Source organism: Octodon degus, unplaced genomic scaffold (genome assembly GCF_000260255.1).
Source record: "Octodon degus isolate 3935 unplaced genomic scaffold, OctDeg1.0 scaffold00021, whole genome shotgun sequence".
NCBI classification, from domain to species: Eukaryota; Metazoa; Chordata; class Mammalia; order Rodentia; family Octodontidae; genus Octodon; species Octodon degus.
In genome coordinates this window covers 19,865,647-19,890,982 of record NW_004524597.1, presented here as the reverse complement: position 1 = coordinate 19,890,982, position 25,336 = coordinate 19,865,647, and the positions used below count along the sequence as shown (strand labels likewise).

At 36.4% G+C, this 25,336-nt stretch overlaps 1 protein-coding gene and 1 pseudogene across 1 annotated transcript in view; both read right to left on the bottom strand.

Moving 5' to 3' along the window:
* Abcd2 (ATP binding cassette subfamily D member 2) overlaps positions 1 to 25,336 on the bottom strand; it is a 63,966-nt gene that overhangs the window by 5,648 nt on the left and 32,982 nt on the right. The window contains exons 7-9 of the mRNA XM_004628063.2: positions 10,871 to 11,016; positions 5,626 to 5,710; positions 52 to 177 (exon numbers count right to left, since the gene is read on the bottom strand). Of these exons, the coding sequence (XP_004628120.1) occupies positions 52 to 177; positions 5,626 to 5,710; positions 10,871 to 11,016 (357 nt within the window). The remainder of the gene's footprint in view (positions 1 to 51; positions 178 to 5,625; positions 5,711 to 10,870; positions 11,017 to 25,336) is intronic.
* Positions 11,555 to 11,761, bottom strand: LOC105741730 (annotated as a pseudogene).

Sequence of the window (25,336 nt, the reverse complement as noted above, 5' to 3'; positions counted from 1 at the left end):
AAACAAGGAAAAACCACTTCTCACAGACCAGCCAGCAATGGAAACACTTACCAAAGAGAAGGCCTGTGCGTTATAGACAGTAAGGATATTCCAGCCCCTTTCGCAGCCTGAAATATCTTTCCTTCAACATCAATGCTGACAGCACTGGTACATTCATCTAACAATGCATATTTTGGTCTTTAAAAAAACACAAAAATTAATTATTTTCCTCTTTGAAACACAAATCTTTCTTTGGCATATTAAGTTGCAATGCTAACAAGTTCAAACCAGTAAAAAGGCATATGATCTTACAAAATGCGCTAAGTGATAAAGCAAAGAAGCAGTCATATTTTTTTCACACTTGGACTAGAAGATCACATTCTTTGTAAATTCCTCTTCACCATATAATAAGCCCTATTGTCATGCAGATGAATAAATCCTAACTATGAGGCTTAGGAAAGACGAGGCAGGTTATTGAGTGCATTTCTGCAGAACACATGGTAATTCTTGATGACAGGGTTGGATTAATTACATGAAAAACATTTAAGCAGCTAATTATGAAACTGGCCACAATCCTGTTAGCACAGATTGGAGGAGAAGATGATTTTATGAACAGCATGAATCCCTAAGCATTACTGATGGCACTTCATCACTGTGTGACTCTGCAACAATGAAGAAGCCTCACAAGGGTTGAGCTCCAGACTTCTTATGGTTTGGACCACAAATGTCCCCTCAAAGGCTCATGTGCTTAGAGGGAAGACTTGGTGATGACCGGACCCTGTGGCATTGATGTGTGGAGTGTCCTGGATAGCCCAGTCTGCTGTGAGAGGTGGTGCCCCAAGGAAGGACGGACATCACTGGGGCATACCCCGGGAGAATGGGTCCCTGTCCCTGCCCTTCCTCTCTCTGCTCTTCTCTTACTCTTTTTGGCCACCAAGGGGTGGGCTGCTTTCCTTCCTGGTGCTGTTTCTGCCCTGAAGTGAAATGACCAACCTCTCAAACTTCTGAAGCTGTGAGCCCAAATAAAGACCTTGCCTTCCTAGGAGGCACGACCTGGGCTTGGTCCTAGCGATGCAAGTGTGATTGTGAATGTGAATGTGAATCTTGACTGTCGCCTTGACTGGCTTGAGAGCCCTCTGGGAGATGAGCCGAGTGCACTGTGGGTGGTGCTTGGCCACAGTGACCACAGAGGTTCATCTGGCTGTTAGTCCCCCTTCTCTGGCACGCTTCCGCTGTGTTCTGCCACGTGGTGAGCAGCTTTGCCCTGTCATGTCCTTGGGCCATGATGTTCCTGCTTTGAAGCCAGCCAAACATGGACTGAGGCCTCTGGAGCCACGAGCCAAGTTAACCTGAATTCCTTTAAGTTTCAAGTGCCAGGTATTTTGTTCCTACAAGGTAAAGTTGACGGATCCAGTAAGCAACTAAATAATACCAGGACTAGGTCTCAGAATCAAATTCTTAAGAGGAAAAATCAATGCATATCTTTGGAGTTGAATTCAAATGAGCTCAATTGCTCATAGCTCTTTTTTAATATTGATAATGAATGTATACTGTTCCTTCTGCTTATACCACTCCCTTTTTAAAAATCAGATCCTTGCTCTCATCTTTCTCTGTGCTTTTCTTTCGCTCCCTCAGTTATCTTGCACTTGAGGTACATATCTGGATTCACCAACATAGATACTGGGACTGAAGCCAATTCCTGCACTGTCATTTATGGTTCACTTTAGGGTCTCAGTTTCAAGAACCTGCCAGGATAATTTTCCTCATAAAGTTATTTTTAAATATATGACAAAAGGAAAAAAAATGAATCAGTGATAACTTCTCATTCAGCCTAAATACACTAATCACACAGCACTGTAAGTCACCTTTCTAAGATGGGTTTATTAATAGGATCCTGTTCTGGGTAGGCAGTCAAGGACAATAGATAAAGGAGTCAAAGGCAACTTTAACACCCATTAGAATAAAAATTCTTGCTATGCGAAGAACTAAAACATCACTGCAACTGCCCCAAGACAATAGTAACAAATACAGCTTTGCAGATTGGCTTTCGATTACTGCTCTGGTATAAGTATCAAAGTTTTAGCTATTTATTCCAAGTTACAGGCACTTAAAATCTCTCTGGTTAAATATTTTATTGATGCATCTTGCTCTTTATTGCAAGGTTTATCTTAACACAGAAAAATTTATGGTTTCATTTTGCATCATACCACTTTTCACTAACTCTCCTGGGGCTCATATTACAGAATAGCTGTGGACAAGACCCAAACACATTCATGGTGACAAGGGTCACAACTGGTCACAATTGACAAGTTGCAGAGTTTACTCTTGAATCTCAACAGAGAAAGCAGCAACCAAAATGCACGTCACTAAAATTTCTGAGCAAAATCTGGTTTGTATTTTCTTAACTCATCATATTCTTAAACTATGTTCCCTATTACAAATAGCATGATATTAATGCAACTCAATTTTTCTCACTATAAAATTCCAGTTAGACAGGAAAATACATACTACCTGGTTTTGTTAATACAAACTTATAAAATAGGTGAATTAATTTTTGGTGACTGAAATCAGAACAATAGTTTTCTGTGGGGGAAAGTATTGCAAATGGGTGGGCTGGAGATATAGTTCAGTGGCAATAAGCACCTGCCTGGCAAGCTCAAGGTCCTGAGTTCGATCCCTGGTACCGCAAAAAGCAAAACAAACAAACAACAACAACATAAAAAGCATGACAAATGGGCATGAGGAAATGTTCTGGAGAAATAGAAATGTTCTCTATCTTATTTCAAGTATTGGTTACAGAATGTGCATACATTTATCAAAAATAATTTGATTATGTGCTTAAAATACATACATTTGGTACATAATTTTTAAAACAAAATAATTAACCCTGGCTAACTGTTACATAATACAGAAAGATACATAATAGCATATAAAATACAAGGATATGCTATAATATACCTTATGAAAATAATTACATGAAAATGATTAAAATTATAATCACCTATTGTGTACCAAGACTGGTAATAGTTTTTTTAATAGTGTTTCTATATGTAACAAAAATTTTAATTTTTATTTCTTCACCTTTTCATACTTTTGTAAGGTAATATTTAAACAGAATGTGTAGGTCATATATTCTTTTAATGATAAACATTGTGTGTTACAGTCATAATGAATCTAAATAGAACTGAGCTTTCGGCTCTAATTTCTAGGTTGTAAGAAAAATGGGAAGTCAAGGAATGCTACTCAAAGATGTCATGCAGCAGTCAGGTGAACCTGGGGTGGGCAGCATTCAGTGACAACCGACCCAGCTTCTTCAAGTCAGTGACTTTAAGGGTGGTGAGGGCAGGGAAGGAGGGACTCTATTTATTTTATTTATTTATTTGCATTTAAGGGGAGGTTCTACAGGGTGTTCAGGGTTTCACTACGAGATCAGACTCACAGTAATCCACCTGTTTATGGCCTCCCAAGTGCTGGGATTACAGGCATGCACCACCACGCCCAGTCTCAATTGCTATCTCAACACGTCTTGGGGGTGGGGCTGGCATGGCAGGCCTGGGGATCGAACCCCCTGCCCCTGAGCCTACCTGCAGGCGCTTTAATGTGCTGAGCTATGGACTCTTTAAAAAGGAATCACTTTTTCATAAAATAAAAGAATGCTAAAAAAAAATCAAGAAAATAAAAAATGTGAAACTTACATCTTTGAACAAACCAAATGTAAACAGGGTTTTAACAATCATGAAAACTGATTATGAAATAGATATTGGATAACTTCAAGTAAGTATTAGTTTAATTATGTATGCCTATGACATGTTACTAGGAAGAAAATTTCCTAATATTTCAGATATTTATATCCAAGCAGTTAGGGAGAAAGTTTCATAATGTCTTTGACTTGCTTAAAAATAGTTCAGGAATTAAAAAAAAAATAGTAGATAAATCAAGAGTGACAAATACTGCATTAGATTTGTTAAATCAGTGTGATGGGAAAGCAGCTCGCTCTATAGTTCCCCTCTTTTGAGGAAGCTTAGCATTTTCCACGCCTAAGCTGTCTTTTAAGTGATGAACAAGTAGTTTCTAATCAAGCAGTAAGGAAAAGCTGATGCATTTTTTGCTCTTCCTTAGCTTTTTGTTTTAAAGTTCTCTAGGAACACATACACGGCTGCTCTCTAACTCATTTGATATTGGTGACTCTGCCCCAAATGATGATACAATTCTTGTTTCCTTGAGCGCTAAAAATGAGAAAGGTAATTCTTGATAACTTTATGCTCCACACAAGTCAGATTCTTATTTCTAGAGAACTAAGCAAAGAGGGGGAAGAGAGAGAAGAAAGGGAGAATATGGAGAGGGAGAGGGAAGGACAATGGTGGAAGGAGAGGGTGGGAGGAAAGGGGAAGAGGGGTCGTTTCAAAGAACAGGACCTCTGAGAGGAAGGACGCAGAAATTCAGTCCTGCATCTCGCTCTGTGAAGAGAGCACCAAGTCCTTTGTGGGCTGACTGGTTACTCCACTGGGCACCAACTTCTGATTTGTGAAGGAGTGAGCAGTATTAGTTTAAGTGGTTACTGAATGGTCAGAAAGTTTATTTAGTTTGAATTTACTAATCTAATTCCCGCCTACTAAGTGTGTACTAGTGTAAGACTGGCCATGTGTTTTTCACATTCTGAAGTTAGTAGTAATCCTCTTTTAAACCTTAGCACACATAAAAGTTTTAATTTGGCCCTCTGGACCTTGTTTCATCAGAAGTTACTCCATGTGGAAAAAGAAAAAAATAAAACACTGGGAGATTCTGTTACAGGAAAAACTAACCAAAGACATTTCGCACTGTGCACTGTGCACTCATATTCCTACCCAGCTCCCTTCCTCCTCCCTGCCCCCTACCCCCTTCCCTCCATTTCTCAATCCTCTTCCCCTCTGAGATTGGTCTGTCTTCCTCTTCATATTATTATCTAGTATTTACTTGCTCCTTAGTTGTAATTAGGATTTCTCATATGAGGGAAACCATGCGGTATTTAGGCTCAAGTGAAAATTTATTTTACTCAACATTATGATGTCAAGGCATATCTATTTTCTACCAAGGGGCTTTTTTTTTTTTTTTTTTTTCTTTTGAGGGAGCTACCACGGATCGAACTCAGGACCTTGCACTTGCCAGGCAGATGCTGTGCCGCTGGGCTTTCTCTCCAGGACTATCTTCCTTTATGGCAGAGTTGTTCTCCATTGTGTGTAAATACCACACTTAAGAGATTTTAAGGCCGGGGAGATGGCTCAGTAGAATAAGCATTTGCCTGGCAAGCACAAGGGCCTGAGTTTGATCCCCAGTTCCGCAAAAAAAAAAAAAAAAGGCATTTTAAAATTACGGCCAGGGAGCTAGCTCAGCAGTCTCCATGCCTGCCTGGCAAGCACAGGATCTGGGTCGGATCCCCGGTACTACATGCCATGCCAGCCACTGAAACCAGGCGTGGTGGCACATACCTGTAATCCCAGCGCTGGGGAGGCTGAGACAGGAGGGTAATTATGAGTCCGAGCTGCATGGCAAGACCCTGTACCAAATAAATAAATCTTTAAAAAATATAATTTTAAATTAAGATAAAAATAGTGAATCTTGTTTTGGATTTTATATGTAATAGCGGCTACCTGCACAGCGTATACTTACTTGTGATAAAACATCCGAGCCATGCCCATTCTCTGCTTTTCGCCTCCTGACAGAACATCTTTCCAGTCCATAACAGCATCCCATCCTTGAAAAAAGCATGTAGATCATTTATCGAATTATTACTGTCTCTGTGCTGCACAAAGGACTTCTGGCAAGGTCTAACTGTTAAAATGAAGAACACAGTATTTTACAGAATATATCCCTGGACAAACTACACGGCTTCATGTCCAAGCAGTTTATTTCAGATTTGATGTACTTTTAATTGTAACCATTCCTTGTAATAACAAATGTTTTTTCTTTTTTTGAGATAGGGCCTTGCTCAGCAATTCAGGTGGGCCTTAAACTCACCATGGAGCCCAGAGTGGCCTCAGAGATCCTCCTGCCTCAGCCTCCTGAGTGTTGGGATTACAGGCATATGCCACCTTGTCCAGCTATAATAAATCATAAGAATTCTAAATACTGAACTTTAAAAAGTGTGCTTGGTTCTCAGTATTCCAGGAAGGTTGGTGGACTGCTACTTATTTCAGAGGGAAGTGGAAGAAGTGGCCAACAGGTTTGCACATGTAAGCTGCGAGGCCTAAGAAGGCTACAAGAGGAAATAATTTAAGTGGCACCCCCAGGCCTGATGTTCCACGTAAGGCTCCTAAGCGTCCCTTGTGTTTCTTCTAAGATTGATACTATTTCTTCCATACAAGTATTACTAACACAAGTGAGGGATTCAAAATTTTCTCAGTAACACAAATGTCTTAAGTTAACATTTAGCAATCGATGCAAAGGTTCATATCACACCCTAATGTTTTATGCTTTTATCTGAGCAACCTATCCTAATTAAAAATAAAACCACAGTCCCACTCCCACAGTGCCTGATTTTCAAAGACTAGGACTGTCGAATCTTGACAAGTACTTAGGGCAACATTTCCAAATCCTAAGTATTTTGGATGTAATTCTCAGAAAAATTCCATGCTTTTTTGCCTTCATGTTTCTCTCTTGGCTGACCTTTCATCATTACTAAAATTCATAAATAACTTGTTTAAAGGGAAAGAAAAAGAAGCCTTTATTTTCTTGTTTATTGAGTATCTGAGAAGCCAAATTATCAGAATGATTTTATCATGTGCTGATCAGAAGAATACGGGGTTCTTCTTTAATATCCAAAAGTTCAGAACCTTTGAGAGAAAAATATGTTAACTAACATTCAGTATGAACCGCACGTCTAGTCAGGGACACAGCTCACGGCATACGTGCCCTGCTGGCAAGCACAAGGCCCTGAGTTTGATCCCTGCTACCAAAAAAAAAAAAAAAAAAAAGTGCATGTCTACATTTGTGAATATCTTTTTTCCTTTAAAAATTATAACAAAGTTCACTATATTAAAAGTCTAAAATTATAAATTACTAAAAACAGTGGTTATCTATTAATGGGTGCCTGACAGATTGACAGGAGTAACAGGAAAAAAATTCTGGAAAGCACATTTAATTTTTGCATGAAGTGAAAGCATTACTTGTTCAAAAAATTAAATAAATACAATATAGTAATATATTAAAAATAATAAGTACACAAATATCTGGAATGAAAGACTTTCCCTTGTTTCCTAGTGGCCCTCTGAATTCTACCTTCCAAAGTAAATCACTGTTCATTTTCTTGGATAAACTTTCAGAAATTAGTTTTTAAAAAATATAATCATATAACTTTATATTAAGGTCTTATGACTTATATTAAGGGAAAACATCAAACTATTATTTGATTTAAAGTTCTGGCTTCTGGGAAAACCTGCTGAAATAATACTTTTACTATGACTGAATTTTATAATATTTGCAAAATATGAGTGATGTTGTAAAAAATAGATTCGGATTGCTACACTATGGAGAAATATTCAAATAATTCCCCCTTCAAATAATTTCCCCCTGACCACGCAGTACAAGGCCGAGAAATGTAGTTGAGTCAGTGAAAGGTTTGCCATTTTAATAAGCTATGATCTGTGCTCTACTACACCCCACGGGCTTTGTGAACAGTACCACGTGATCACATACCACATAAATCAGAACTCGAGTCATAATGTCTTTGATGCCGAGACTGAGGCAGCTTAGAAGAAAATTATTTTCCTGCTTTCCAGAGTTGCACAATCTACTCTGTCATATTTTGTGTAACCTGTTTGATGGGATGGAATGAAGTTCTTATTCCCATCTTTTACTAAATAAAGATTAGCTAATCCGAACAGAACTTCAGGCTTCTTCCAAAGTGAGTGATATACTTACACACAGAAGCATTTTTCTTGCTTTGCTTAAATGTTTTCTGTTTAAGGATTAAGCAAGCAAACCAGTTTATATGTGAGGATATTCTAGTTTTTATTACTGTCTAAAAAGCTAACAGGGCTGGTGAGATAGCTCAGTGGATGAAGCACCTGCTTAGACAAGCACAGGGACCGGGGTTTGATTCTTGGCCCCATATGACATGCAGGACCTGTCCCCAGAAGCGCTGAGCCAGCCAATGAGACCAGGCGTGGTGTGCATGCCTGTAATCCCTGCACCAGGGAGGCTGAAAACAGGAGGATCACTGAATCCCAGCTGCATGGTGAGACCCTGTACCAAATACATGAAAACAAAACAATACAGCTAAGAGGCTGCATAGCACAATAGCACGCTCTGGCAATAAACAGTGACTTAAAAGTCAGATCTGTGATTTCCTGTGCTGCCTCATTCTAGGGCCCTATTAGCCCGAATTCAATATGTAAACTGGGGATAGTAAAACCTACATTGTTGGACTAATAATATTAAATGAAATAATATATAAGCTGCTTAACATTCTGAATTATGAACACTAAATAAACCACAGCAATTACAGTTATTAAGTTGAAATATTCTTTTTCCTAAAATGGTAGGGAAACATACACATTGTATGACCTGCCTATGGCATGGGAATATAATCATCTGGGTTTGGAGTATTTATAAAACTAGTTCTAGAGCTTCCTCATGACTTTTAAAAGAAAAGAATATCTTTATTTTAAATTTCTATTTGGATTACTGGATTTCAGACCTACTCAAAATAACTTGATAAAGATGTCCTATCTACTTTGCCTCAGCACTCTGTAACCAGGAAGAAACTAATCATATGAAACAATGAAATGATCTGCACTGCTTATATGGTAGAAATTGCGAACACCATAAAAATCAGTGCAATAATATCATTCTTGTCTGATTCGTCTGCTTATTCTAAGCATCAATGAAATAGTTTTTATGAAATTGCCATCTAAAATATGAAATCCCATCATACAAAGACAAGGAAGGCATCATTAGTACCAGCACCGTAACTGTAACATCACCACCCATTAATTTTTGTACATCCACAGGGCACTAGGCTAAATCTTGTATAACCATCTCAAAAACTTTGCGAAATACATTTATCCCCATTTTCCAGTTTAAGATACAGAATGCAGTGGTAGCTATGATTTGATCTGAGAACTCTCACCACCTATATTCTCAATCTACTGCACTACCGCTACTGATAGTATAAATGGACTGCGAAAAGGAACATAAAATCCATGCAAAATTAAACTAAAATTCTAGCTTGCTATTTCAGTGATGTTTCTCGGCTATCACGTTAAGAATTATCAAATTATTTCAAAATATAATTATTAGAAAATAATAATTTAAACATACACGCATGATATTCTTATTTTTAATCTCATATTCTGATGAAAAGCACATTATAGAAGTTTCCATACATTATTTTATGCTGTTTGAGAGAAAGAGTAAACTGGTAAATTATGGGATTGAAAAAGAGAAGTTCTGTGAAAAGTCATGAAATACTGCATTTAATATGAACTGAGAGCTGGGTAGGTGAATATTTTACTCATAGATTTTGCACCTAAAATGGTTTTGACTTCAGGGATACTTGTATATTTGAATATTTAAAAAATGCTTTTATATGCTAGCTGTGGTGACATGAGGATGTGGTAAACTTAGGATGCTACATCAAATATAATACAAACAGAACACACGGAATTTCGTATTATTAAAAAGCTTTCACACAGCAAAAAAAAAAATCACTAATACAGTAAAAATCCAAACCAAAGAGTTGGAAAAACTTTTAGCCAGTTGTCCCATAGACAAAGAACTTATATTTAGAACCTATAAAGAATTGAAAAAGAATAGTAAAAAAAATAGAAATAAACAATTATACATTTTTACACAGAAATTTAGAAATCTAACCATATGCAACATTGTAGCAGGACAGTCCTATGACATTTTTTCTTGACTCTCAAAACTAAACCAAAAGGGGGATATAAATGAAGGACAATTTTGTAGTGAAAAAATATATATCTGTATATATAAAATAGCATAGATATACAGATACTTTCTCTTAGTTTGATGAGAAGAAAGTTTTGAACTAATAGTTACTAGGCAAGATACCATGTTTGCAACTTGTACTATGAATAATTACTATGAAAACAAGAATATGCAATATATTCATTATTTTAACTGTCCTACTAACCTGTTTCAAAACTCTTATTGCTATTTCTTTCTCAATAAAATTAAAAAATAAATAAAATCATTACTAATAAAAAAAGAACTTAAAAAAATGAGACCTCCGAAATTTGAAGACTCAATTCAAAAACGAAAAAAAGATGAAGAAATACCAATGGCAAATAAACACATGAACACCACTGGTCATTCGAGAGCTGCAAATTACAAGAACACTGAGATTCCATCTCACCTCAGAAAGAATGGCTATCATGAAGAAATCAACCAATAACAAATGTTGGAGGGGCTGTGGGGTAAAAGCCACCTTTCTCTGCCATTGGTGGGAGAGTCCTCAGAGCTAGAAGTGGAGCTCCCATTCTACCCTGCTGTTCTCCTTCTTGGCATCTTCCCAGAAGAACTGAGAACATCCTATCACGGCGATCTATGTGCACCCCTGTTTATAGCCACACAATTTGTAACAGATAAATCTTCTGGAAATAACCCAAATGCCCATCAACCAAGGAACAGACAAACAAAGCCTGAAAAGAGTTGTCAATAATAGAAAACCACTGCAATTCTTTGTGAGCTTATTGTGCTGCAATGGTAGCACATGTTAAAATTAAACCATAAATTAAAAGTAGATCCATTTTTTAAAAAGTTAAATGCAGGCTGTGGAGATGGCTCAGGGGAATAAGCACTTCCCTGGCAAGCACAAGGATCTGAGTTCAATCCCTGGCCCAGCAAAAAAAAAAAAAAAAAAATTAAGTATGTATAAAAATGATGGATCTACCTCCTTCTCTTTGAACTATGTGATACAGGTGGACACTGTGCAGAATATACTCCAAATCTTGGTCTGTGTAACCTTTAGCGTGCATATCATCCACCGAGTCAGGATAAATGACTTGATCCCGAAGACTTCCAAGGGACATGTATGGTCTGGAAAACAGCAAACATACAAGAATCAAGTGCAGAGTCACCTGAGCCTCTTCAGTGTGACATTCTGATTGTCTGAAAATAATAAAGCAAGCTTTATTTTTAATACTATTTTATTGTATGTTAGCACCAGTGTATATAAAATACCCTCGTGAAACAGAAATTCATGAAAATCCAGAGAGGTAGATGTTAAGGACTGACAAAAGTTATGGCACATGTTAAGAAAGGGGAAATTTTTGTACAGGCTTCAATTTTCTTTTTTCCAAATAGTCACTGGTTGGTTAAAAGTGGTCTGGGAAACTCTTTTTTTTTTTTTTTTTTTCTTTTTTTGGAACCGGTAATTGAACTCAGCCCCTTGCATTTGCGAGGGAAATGGTTATTCTACAGAGCTGTCTCCCCTGCTCAAAGATGTGTATTAGTGCTTTTTTTTTTTTTTTTTTGTGGAGCTAGGGATTGAACTCAGGCCCTTACGCTTGCCAGGGAAGCGCTTATTCTACTGAGCCATCTCTCCAGCCTGGGAAACTCTTAAGAATTCATTTCACTACAAACAGGAACAGACTTTCTGCGGTCTGAAGGGATGTGTACTTGAGGATACTCCATTCACTATAGGATCATGCTGAGCATTCTGCAGGCAGAACTGTTTTAAGTCTTCAGCTGCCTGGGAAACCTTCACATGGTTGAGCCTGGCCTCCAGTCGGAGCTGCTGAACCACTTTTTTCATGGCGGTGACGCTGGAAGAGCCAGACATAGCACACCCAAGGGCCGGGCCAACTCGAGGGCCAGGGGCAGGGCGGTGAGGGTCAGCGGGGCCAGATAGTGAGGCACGGGGGCAGGGGCGGGGCTCCAAACTTTGTCTGAAAGCAAGCTGTAAACACTGCGTTTTTTAGGACTGCATTTGTAACCTGTTGATGAGTATTTCTTTGCCAGACACTGAAAAATAATATCCTATTTACTGAGCTGAGCATGTTGGCACATGGCTGTAATCACAGAACCTAGGAGACTGAGAGAGGAGGACTGCCTTTAAATTCAAGGCCAGCTTGTACTATCTACTGAGTTCAATACTAGCCTGAACTATACATTTAGACCATGTCTCAAACAAAAAAACAAAAAAACAAATACAAAACCAAACCAAACCAAACCAAACCACCAAACAAAAATGTATTGGGACATAGATGCGAGAAAAGCTTCCATGAGAAGTCATGTGATATTTTCAGCAGAAAAAAGTATTGTGTCTTACTGCATTTGAGAACAGCTGCTTCTGTGCCTTAAATTTCTTTGGGTTACACATGATAAAATTTGGGAGGTTGACCCAACAAGTATAAAGAAAAAGCCATCCTTAGTAAGAAAATGAAAATTATGTTGAGTCTCAAGTTTATCAGAGTGGCAAAAATTCAACAGCTTGATACCACTCGCTAGCTAATGGGGAAAAAAGAAGCTTTTGTAGTATGGTGAAAATGCAGAATGACAGAATCTCTGGACGAGATCTGGTGACATGACATATCATTTGCTCTATAACTTACTTTTAGACTTTGACTTCGAGTGTACATTAAAAATACCAAAGACAAATCATGTCTGGAACTATTAAAGCATTAGTTGAAAAAGCAGGATATTGAAAAACACTGAATTGCCCAAATGAAACTGTGAATAAACTGTAGTATCTCTACTATAGAGATATAAAAGATAAGAAAGGTCTCTATCAACTGACATAGAAGGACATCCATTTACATCGTTAAGTTAAAGATAAAATACACAGATCTATAGGAGGGTTTCTCAAGAACAGTACTAATATACTGAACTAGGTAATTATTGCCAAGAGCTGTTCTAAGTGTTGTAGGATATTTAGCAGGACACATGGTCCCTACCCACTAGATGTCAGTATCACTCCCTCCAGCGGTAACTAGAAAGTGATGTCTATGTACTGTCATATGTCCGTTAGTGGATAAGATCATCTCTGTTAAGAACCACTGATATGTGTATTTATCACTGATCTATTATAAAAAGCAAAATGAAATATACACTTATATGGCTATGGCTACCAAAGAAACACATAAGAAGGGTATATTAGAAAATATGGAAATTGGTTACTTATGGATAAAGAACAAGACAGAATGGATGGGGGGGGGGGGAAATAACCACTATGATATCCTTGATATATAGTTTTTTACTTTAGAATCATATTAAAATATTATTTTTCAATAAAATAAAATCAAATTAACAAGAATGGAGGGAGGAAGAGAAACAAAATAATTAAATTGTATATGAAATTGCTAACTACACAAGAAGAGGAGTGTAAAGATGGGTGAATTAATGCAAGGAACAAGATTGAAAAATTACAAAGAAAGCTTGAAACTTATTTGGAAAAATTATTCTTTGTAAGGATACAGGCTTAATAATTTGGGGAGTATTTTATACATATTGTAGGATTGATCAAATGAGTAAATTTGGATAATGTTAGAAGCTAGCAATCTCACTAGAAGAGGTGAATGTAGGAAGGCAAAAAATCTAATGTTTAATGAGAGCTATAATGTTGGTAAGCATGCATGATTTAAATTACATTTAGTTTTTTAAGCTCTTCCTATGTCTGAAAATATCTAATATTGTTCTTCGAGTAAAGAGGACATCACTTGGGTAATGCAACGGATTGAGTCTGGATCCAAAAATACCGTCTCGTACTAACGCACACAATTTTTCCTTTTCTGACACAGGGTCCCGCTATGTGCGTCAGCCTGGACTTGATACTGCGCAGGCTGACTTGAGCTCAAGGCAACCCTCCTGCCTCAGCCTCCCAAGTACTGAGAATACAGATGTGTGCCAGCACACCTGGCCTAATATTCGTAACTGTGGCTGTGACTTTGTTAAGAAACAGGGTCTTTGGAGATGTGCTAAGATAAGGATCTTAAGTCAGGGCCGTCTTGGACCCATCAGATGGACCTAAAATCCAATAAATTCTCTAATAAAAGGAGAACACAGGAGAGAAAAGTCTATGTGAACAAAGGTGGAGACTGGAGTTCTGCTGCCATAAGCCAAGGAACCCTGGTACTGCCAATGCTGGAAATGGCAAGAAATAATTCTTCCTTGCAGCCTGCAGAGAGAGTGTGGGCTGCCAACATTCTGACCTATGGCCTCCAATGATGTGAGAAAACAAAGGTCTGCTGTTTCAAACCACCAAGTTTTTAGTAATTTGTTATAGTAGGCCCTAGAAATATTACAGGTAGTATTTATTCAAAAACTTGATAACCTGAATCATACCATGAGGAAACTATCAGACAAACCCAAATGAGAGAATGTTTAAAAATGACAACAGTCCTACACGCTTTAAAACAATTCATAAAACAAAACAAAATGCAGAGGAACTCACAGATCAAAAGAAACCAAGATTTGACAGCTAAATGATACTGGATTCAGAAAAACAAGTTACTATGAGCAAGTGTAAGGCAAGTGGAAAGCTTGACTACAGTTTAGATATGAACACATGAATGTCAGATTTCCTGAATTTGATAACTGTACTGTGTTTTGTTAAAAGAAGATTCTTTTTTTTAAAAAAAATTATTTATTTATTTATTTATTTGTGTGTGTGTGTGTGTGTGTGTGTGTGTGTGTGTGTGTGTGTGTGTGTGGCCAGCTCAGCCCACCAGGGGGCGGGGCTGGCTGGCATGTGGTGCTGAGGGATTGAACCGCGGTCCCTGTGCTTTGCTAAGCTTGATCTAAGTAGGTGCTTTAGACCACTGAGCCATCTCACCAGCCCAAAAGAAGATTGTCTTTGAAAACACATCCTAAAGTAGGTAGGGATGACTTAAGATTACTGTAATTTATTTTATTTTTTTGTATTTTAGGGAAAGGTCTACAGGGTGTTCAGGTTCTCATTACTAGATCAGAAGTTGTAGTGATCTGCCTGTTTACAGCCTCCTAAGAGCTGTGCAGTTTATTTTTATCAAAAGAATGGTGGGGCTGGGGAGGGGGCTCAGTGGAATAAGAGCTTCCCTGGCAAGTGCAAGGGCCTGAGTTCAATCCCTGGTTCTGAAAAAAAAAAAAGAATAAATTGCGTGTTTGGGTATATGTGTGTTGTATGTTTTTCAAGAGAAAAAACGAGAATTTTAAAATTTGAATAAATATTGAATAATATGTGTTCCCATATTATGCAAAGTCATTTAGTTAAAGGACTGATAACACAGTTACTTTACAATATATTTAACTATACAAACTTTTAACTTCAAATATTAATATATATATTCTACAAAATTAAATTTTAAAAATAAATCTATACAAACTCCAGCATATTTTGTTTACACTCACATGCAGCACACATATAAAATTCACCTTTTCCCCCAGTATTGGGGATTGAATCCAAAGTGATTAACTCTCCCACTGAACTGTATTGCCAGGCCTTTTTATTTTTTATTTTGAGACAAGGTCTCCATCAGTTGCTCAGGCTGGCCTCAACCTTAGAATCATCCTGCCTCAGTCTCTGAATTTCTGGAATTACAGATGTGTGCCACTGTACCAGGTAATTAATGCTTTTAAAGTGTACAGTTCAATGTTTTAAATACATTAGCAAGCTTGTGTTAACATTATCACTAAATCCAGAACATTTTCTTCAACTTCCAAAACCTTCAATAGCAAACACTTTCCATTTCCATTTCCTCAACTCCTGACAACTACTAATCTGCTTTCTGTCTCCGGGGCTCTGCCTATTCTGTACATTTCAAATACATAGAATCAAATACAGTGTATGTCCTCTCATGACTGACTTCTTCCTAAATACTTACATTTCTGAGTCTGACTTATTTCACTTAATATGGTGATCTTCATTTCCTCTCATTTTCCTGCCAGTGACACAATTTCCCTCTGTTGCATGATTTTATAATATTATCTGAAACTAATGTCTAATAAAATATTAGCATAAAATATGGATTCAAAAAGAAATAGAAATTCAACACGATAGCCAACAGTTGGCCGACAGTTTTAATTAGATACTCTGAGGCAACTTGGAAGAACAAATACACAGAAAGCTTTGGAAAGAGTACTTCTGCTGCCTTTCTAAGCGATGCCAGCTTAAGCTTAATATAAATCAGAACCACAGCAAGCCTTGTGCCTCAGTGTAAAACCCAGATAGTGGTGTGAAGAACCGTCCTAACACAGTATACAACTAAGATGTATATGATTCTACTGCATCACTCCATCAATGGTCAATAATTTATGCAATAACATTTTATATTGGCATTTCAGGGAAGACAATGTGGATTCATGGTGCCAATAATGGGAGCTAAAGAGATGGTTCTGGAGTCAAATCTTAATCTCACCATTTATTAGTTTAATGATCATAATTCTGCCCCAGTTTCCTAATTTGTAAAGCCATTTTAAAATGTCTATTTGTTATAAGGGCAGAATGAAGCAGTACATTTTTAATGGAGCTACAAGACACAAAGTGGTGAGGTCACTTAGTACTGAGTCCAGGCACGAGAAAGGCACTCAAACATCATGAAAACAATGTTCCTTCTACATACACTTAAGTTGCTGACCCAAGTGAGGTACAGCATCTTAAAGAGGAGCATGTTAGTAATGTAGCTCAAATGATAACTCCTGCCTGACATGCACAAGCAGACCCTGGGTTGTTCCTTGATATAATGAACAAATTTGTAAAAAACAAAAAAGGCCAGATGCAAACATAAGTTCTATTTAGTTAGGCAAGAGATGACTTCTTTTATGTCCCAGAGTAAAGCTTTTGACTTCATATGATTAACAAGTACTAAGTCCCCAGCTGGGCAGATTTTAGAGATCGCGTCTTGTGGAGCACTCGTGGGACTACCTCAAGTTTATCCAGAAGTATTTCTTTTAGAAACCAGGGCAACATCTAGTTCGCTGGAGCACTTCTTGCAGCCTGAAAGGTATCAGAATGCACTTAGTGGACAAATGCTTCCCTTGATACAGGAATCTGGAGGAGCACAACAGTGTACCGTCTTCACAAGAGTAACTTAACATTACTTATAATTTTTGTTATTTTATAATTAGCCATTTTCCTTGATGAAAGAAATAGAAAATGATTTCATGCAGACTCAACTTTAAGAGGAAGCAAAATAAATTATATTTTTGCAGTGTTTAATTGCTTATGGGATTTTCAAAAGTCTAATAATGTTTTAAGTATATACCCTTGAAATTTTTAAAAAATCAAAAGAAAACATGATTAATAGATACTATTTTTACTTAGGTAGGACTTCACTAAAATGCCAAATCATAAGCATTTTATAATGCTAAAAAACTGCAAATACTATCACATAGTTTGTTATTTGAGCTAATGTTAAACAAGATGAGATAAAAATATGAAAATTATTCCTTTGGAAATTTGCTATGAATCAGAATATTGGTGACATTATATAAAATATTCCATGAAATTGTATATTAAAGACATCAACTACTGTTTTATTAAACTTAAATTTTTCTGAATTGTTTTATAACCATACAAAATGTTAAAAATAATACATTCAATTATTAGTGAAGTACATAGCAACTAACTAAATTTTATTAATATGATTTAAAAACATGATTACAACATTAGTCACTATTGCATTCTCTGGAAATGCTAGGAAGAAGATTTGGGAGAATGTTAAATCAATTTGAAAATATAAGGAAATTAAAGCGTATATGCAAAGTGTTTATGTGGTTAGTTTGCATTTGATTCTCTTACTAGTTCGAGACCTAGAATTTAACATTCTGAACTAGCTCAGGTTTCTCTAGTTCTACCAAAGTTGTACATAATGCATAAGGACTTACAGTTACCCTTTAGTAAACCTTCCTTTCTAGATATATAGACTTATTTATATTATCTTCTCAATACTTCAGACAAATCAATTAACATGCCAGATTGCTACTGGCTTATTTGATCTGTCTCATAAAAAAAAGATCATCCAACTTATCTATTCTAAGCAACGAAGGAAATAGACTGTAATTAGTAGAGAATAAATCTCTAGTAATTTACTGAAAACCCAAACTCACCTTCATGCACAGGCATTAGAATAAACCCATCAGTATCACAGTATGACTTATATAATTATCATTATTTATATAATGAACATAATGGCTTTTCTTTAGAATATGGAATTCACATTTATGTTTGAAACTATTAACTACAGTAGTAGGCTTATTCCAAAACAAATCTTTTCCTCATGGTTACAGATTTTTATTAGGGATACAAATGTTTCAGAATGTTTTTATAATTTGCATTACACTCTTACTTTCTATGTTAGCATTTAAACACAGTTTAATGAGGTTTTTTTTTTTTGGTAAACATTGACATTATTAGAGTCTAATTATTTTAAATTCAAGACAAAGGTAAAAAGAAAGGGAAAATATTGGGACAGTTAACTCTATTTTTTTACATGGAGTTTGAGGAATCATCACATAAAATACTAAACATTTTCTAAGTTCAGAACAAATAAATTAATTCAAGTCCTAAGGGAAAAATGTATTGTAAAAGATCTAGATGCAAAGAAAATGAAGTTTTTATGATACTCAATTTAGAATAGTGATAAAATTTTATAATAATTTTAACTTTTTTTATGGTATGAGAGGTGCTGTTTAAGAATAACACAAGGCTGGGGAGATAGTTCGGTGGTCTGAGTGCCTGCCTGGCAAGCACAAGGACCCAAGTTCAGTTCCTGGTGCCATATGCTGGGCTGGCCCTGAAACTGGGCACGGTGGCGTATGCCTGTAATCCAAGCACTGAGGAGGCTGAGACAGGAGGATCACTACAAGTCCAGGCTGCGTAGTGGGACCCAGTAGCAAATAAATAAATAAATGAGAAAAAATAAGAACAACACAATACCAAGTAATGCATAAGAAGTTGGCCACCTGAAAGTCACAAAAACGTAGCTTTTTTTTTTTTTTTCCCTTTGTGGAACCGGGGATTGAACTCACACCCTTGTACTTGCCAGGGAAGCACTAATTCCACTGAGCCATCTCCCCGGCACCAAAAATGTAGCTATTGATAATTCAGACAAATGCATACGTTGATGTCAAGTCATGTAATTTTTTTCATGCATAGTAAGAATACACTTCTATCCTTAATTGATAAAAATAATTTCCACTATTCTTATTTAGCACAAAGGAAGACCAGCCAACTGAAGAGAGATATGAACCCCTCCTTATCTTTAGAATAAGGAACTGCTAGGTTCTAAAATAAAGACTCACACAGCCTCTTGGAAGCAGGACCATGCTTACTTCTATTAATGGTAGAATCAATGTGTTACCAAGATGCTAAGAACCCAAACTTCTCTAAAAGGCAACTGTATGAGAATTTATCACTATGCTGGCTCACCATGGAGAACTGTAGCATTTGATCAGCAAAATTGCAGTTCAATAGTTTGGCCTAAGTGATTGACTCACAAAATGACGATAACTTTTCAATGAAAACAAAGATTTTTGTCCTCACTACTATAAGTTAGCTCACTGAAGAGATAAATATAAGAGAAATATCCTTAAGGTTTTCCTAAGCAATAGAAAACTATAGGAAATCATGTTACAGGTCCTTTTATTCCAAAAAGAAAATGTATAAAAACTAAACTACACTAAAAGGGACCATGTACAATTTAAAATTTTGTCAGCCAAAGATATTAATACACAGTTTACTTGCCTTGAGTCTAATCATTAGAAAGCAAGAAATAAGGTCAATTAGCAGAGAGCAATACTATGGAGCCTTCTTCATGGCTTAAATAATTTCCTGAAAAATGATATATTCAGTAATATATAGCTGTATTTCTCCTCATCATAAACAAGATAATGCAGAACATCTAGTGCAAGCAACTAAAGAAATACATTGTTCATAATTAGTACAGGATTCCAGACCAATTTAACCATAGATGAGAAATTTCTTCATTCATTTATCCAATCATTCATCAGACACTTCCACACTGTTACAGTGGATTTACCAGGATAGCACAGATGCTATGGAGAAATGTGGATGCTGCTTCCTGATTATACTCTATAAAGATTTGGCCAAACTCAACAGGGGCAAAGTCTGCTCGGACAGAACCACCATTCCCCAAACCCATGTTTTCTCTGGTATAGGAACAGCAGGACCACGCATGTGCGTTCTATTAGGTAGGAGGCCTAGGTTAAGTCAGATCATGTTCTTCCTTTATTGGAATGGCTCTTATAGATCCACATTCCACTCAGGCACTAGTTTGCCCAGCCTGTTTTCTACTTAAATAAACACATTCTTTGTCATCAAGAGTTTCTCTCTATTTGTGTTTTGCTATTTACATTAAGAATCAAAAGGTTCACTCTTGGGAGGCTATAAGCAGGCTGATCACTACAAGTTCGATCTAGTAGTGAGACCCTGAACACCTTGTAGACCCTTCCCTAAAATAATAAATAAATAAATAAATAAATAAACAAAGAATCAATGGTTCAGAAACTAGATATCAAAAGGAAAAGTGACCAGGATACTTTAACTAGCTTTTCCTTTGTAGTCTTACTTAGGTTCACTTACTGACCACATCTTCATTTTTAAATCTGAGGCAAAAAGAAGAAACGAAAAGATCTCATTGAGAACACTTAATCAGAATCTTTTCTGTGCCTCATCGAGAAGGAGACACATCAGGCCCTGTATCTTGCTATGTGATCTCATGTACTTCCTTATCTTTTAATAGTCATCACCTGGCTTTATATGTATTAAAAAGCGATTACTTAATATAAAGTGCCCAGACATGCCAAAGAGTGAATCGGGGATTTGGAAGGCATTTGTACGTAGACAATCCAAATCAGGCTCTTATTTTTAAATATCAGCTTAACCAAATAAAACTCATTTGGTTAAATTTGTTAAAAATAGGTTTTATTTTCTGCAAGTGCAGCTATGTAATGTTGATGCTACTGACTTTCATTCAAACATTCTGCCCACTATTCAGCAATTCCTTAAACAAGACATTTTCTACTTTCTTTGCAAGAGATACTCTATTTTGAGGACATTAAGGTTAAATGTTGATTATGCCATAATGAACTTTGAAATCTAAGATTTTCCTGCTTCATATCTCTGTAAGTAGTTTGATTTAAAATTAAGGGAACAGTTTTGAGAAGTTATCTAAAATTTTTATAGTGGGCCCAGGGAGACGGCTCAGTGGAATAAGTGCTTCCCTGGCAAGTGCAAGGGCATGAGTTCAAACCCCGGTTCTGCTAAAATTTTTATAGAGAACTATTTTAGGAGAACAAAATAGAGGAGAAAATAACCTCCTTTGAAAGTGAGTTCAACATAATTTAAAGAAGTTTCACTTGTATAAGCATATAGCTTCCTTTGCATTAATATATATGAATGAAAGACTACCTATGCGGCTTTATGTTAACATTGCCTTGGGTCTCCTCTATGTCCAGGTTAATAGCAAGTAGAGACAATCCTTTGCCCTCAAGCAACAGCTTGATATGAGTACAGATTTAACCTCTCCCCCGCAAAAGATACCAGGTAATACTTGCATAGCAAGTAAAAAATGGTAATTTTATAGAGACCTCTCTGATATTGCCAGTATTAATCAAGACAAAGTGGTTTTAGAGTTAGACACACCTAAATTAAAATACTATCTCCAACATTTATCTCCTGGATGACGGCAACCTCTCTAAATTTTCTCATCTATAAGACAGAGATACTAACACCAATCTTATAGGATGTCATACAGATAAATGAAAAAAATGTATGTACAGTAGTGATTAACACACAGTCACTGTTTAACACTACATAATTTATAAACAAGAGTAACAGGCCAGACTCAGCCTGTGCTTAAGATGCCCCATAATCAATAATTACTTTATGAAGTAAACAACATACTCTAAATGAAATTAGTCTTATTTCATTTTAATGAGATTAAAAAAAAGAAATCAAAACAAATAACAAGAACTAAGACAGAAACAAAACAATATAAAACAACACAAATGGTACAGAATTTCAAAACAAGAATAGAAAATTAAAAAATGGTTGTTATAACCTAAGTTTGCAGACCAAAATTAGAGAAAAAGGAGGGCTGCAAGGAAAGCCAACACTGTGGCCCTAGCCTTCTAAGGTCAATTAAGACTCAGGACATATGAGAACTTGTACTGTAACGTCATGTAACTCAGTAGCATCCCAAATTTTCTGATCAAGGAGATTATGGGGCCAAAGAGGAAAGTGATCGATGATGTACAGTGTGCCTAAGGAGAGTCACATGGAGATAAAACATTCTCTCAGGCTTTCACAGAGAGCACAGTGGCCAAGCAATGGCCGTGACTCATCTACATGGCTGACACTGACAAAGGTTCTACAATCTGAGGTACAGGATCTCGGGATATATCCTGAGGGGATTTCATTGACCTTATCAGACCCCAAAGCTACAACTCTTGTTGCAAACTCCTGCTTTACCTTGGTCTTAACCACCCAGCAGGAAAAGTATAAAAACGAAATATAAGAAGTAAAGCCATGCTGTTATGTTGAGCTGTAGGGGACTCAGGTCAACAATTTCTGACATTGCCAGTGAAGTGCAAGACCGAATACTATTATGGACAACTGAACTCTTTTAGATTATTTTGCTGAGTTAACACACCTATAATATTCAAATAACGGAACTTAACAAAAAAAGGGTATACAGATGAATGTCCATTTTGTATCTGTGTATTCAAAGTGGTTAGGATAGATATATAGTTACATTCTCTTAATGAATAGAGTGATTTGTTCTAATGGTGTTTGTAGATAGGATATCAAGTCCGCATCTTGTATAGCAATTAACCACTAGGAAGAATGTATACAATGTGTGAATTATTGAAACTGTCCTACCAATGTGATTTGAAACTGTCTCATTGCTATTTATCAATAAAATTATGGGGAAAAAATGGTTGTTATATTATGTATTGCTAACATCAAATTTGTTGCTCACATGACCAGATACAGGCATGCAAGACTGATCACACAATTAACATTAGTCTTAATTGCAAATGCCATAAAAAATGAACATTCTATGATGAATGTGATCATTGTGTATACTTAAAATGTACCAATGCAATTAATTAAAAAAAGATTTTTAAAAAACCTTGAATACTGGCACTCTAAAAGCTGATATTTCATGTTCTAACCTCTTTTTTTTAAAAAAAGAGAAAGTTAAATATAGAAATTCCAGAAATAAAATTTAGGGATGACCAAATAGCTCAGCGGATTAAAGTGCCTGCAAGCAGGTGCAAGCCCCAGGGCACGCTGAGAGGGCAATTGAGACTGGGCATGGTGAGGCATGCCTGTAATCCCAGCTCTTGGGAGGCTGTAAACAGATGGATCACTGTTAGTCCAATCTAGTAATGAGTTCCTGAACACCCTGTAGACCCTTCCCTAAAATACAAAAATAAATAAATAACTAAATAAAATTTAAAGAATGATATTTTGTTTTTCCTTAGAAAGCTGAGACAGTTTGACAGGCTTTAATTATGATTATCTGTGAAAATATTTAAAGTAAAATTTTGGTGATTCATTTCAGGAAGATGTTTTACTAGGGTAATTTTATTGTATCTAAAGACTTGATAAATGCTATTTCTGAACTGCTATACAACTCTATGGCTCTGAACTTCACTTTAATCATTTAAAATACTGTATTTAGGGGGCAAGGGAGATAGCTCAGTAGAATAAGCACTTGCCTGGCAAGTGCAAGGGCCTGAGTTCAATGCCTGATTCTGCCAAAAAATAGTAATAATAAATAAAAAATAAAATACTGCATTTAGTATGACCTATGCAGATCATAATATAAAATATTATTTACATATAAAACAATGGTCAGAAAAATTACCTATACTTAACTTTCTATAGTCTAATTAATGTTACCAGTCTTGCTTATACAAATTTGAATAATTTTCATAATAACTTCCATAAAGGTTGTATAAGTTTGTAATCCAATCAATAGTGTAGAAGGTTCCTTTTTTCATGAACCCTTGACTGTAACTGGCATTTGGTTTCTCAGTAATAGCCATTCTTCTGGAGTAAGATGGAATCTCAGTGTTACTTCAATTTGGAGTTCTCTAAAGTTCAGAGATGTTGGGCGTTTTTTGGATGTATTTATTGGCCATTTATGTTTCTTCATTTGAAGTGTCTCTATTCACTGCAGATGACTGTTTCTAGATTGGGTCTTTCATTTTGGGAAGTCTGACTTTCTTCTTGAGTTCTTCATATATTCTAGATGAGGAATAGCTGACAAGATTTTTTTTCCATTCTGCAAGATGTCTCTGGCTGTTTTCCTTTCCTTTTCTTTTTAATTTGATATATCAATATTTGTTGATTCTTGATGTTATTTCTTGAACAACTGGGATTCTGTTCAGAGAGTCCTTGTCTATGCCTATACATAAGGAGATTTACCTATTTTATGTTCCAGCAGGCTAATTACTGCTTTAATATTTAGTTCTTTGTATAGTAGATGGCTCTAGCTTCAATTTTTTTGCAGTTACAGAGCCAGTTTTCAAAGCACCATTTGCTACAGACACTATCTTTTCTAAAGTGTCTAGTATGTTTTTCCCCCTTTGTCAAAGATCAGATGACTAAAATGTACGTGGAGTTGTTTTTGCATCCTTTATTCAGTTCCACTGATTCACATGTCTGTTTTTTGTGCCAATACCATGCTGTTTTCTGGGATAGTAATGTCTTCTGTCTCACGCTTGTCTCTAGGACGGGTTTTGCTATTTGCAGTCTCTTCTGGTTCCATATAATTTTATAATTGTTTTCATGAGTTTTATGAAGAATGTTAGAGAGGGTTTAGACTGTTGGTTTTCTAGTATCTTGAGGTACATCATTAGGTTATCTTTACTTACTTTTTCTAATGACAAAATTTATAGCAATTAACCTCTCTTAGGGCTGCTCTCATTGTGTTCCATAAGTTCTGGCATATGGTACTGGCATTACAATTTTATTCTTAGAACTGTTTAAACTTTTCTTTGATTTCTTCTGTGACACACTAAGTGTACAAGAGTGTTATTTTAGTATCTGTTACAATTTTTTTCTCTCAAGATTAATTTCCAGTTGCAGTGCACTATTATTTGATTGTATACATAAAATGATTTTAAATTCTTTTGCATTTAAGTAGACTCAATGGCTTACTATGTGGTCTATTTTGTAGAAACTTTCTTGTACTTCTGAGAAGAATGTATATTCTGTTCTAATAGGGAAGACCATTCTATTCTCTAGGTATCAGGTTAACCTATGATGAAGATTGACAGTTTTGAATTTCTGGTTGAAATTCACCTATGTTGGAGTGTGTGGAGAGCTTCCTGCTACCCTGCGCCGGCGGGACCAGTCCCAGCCCAGGCGCAGCGTGGGCCGGACCCTCTCCCGCCCCCTCGGGCC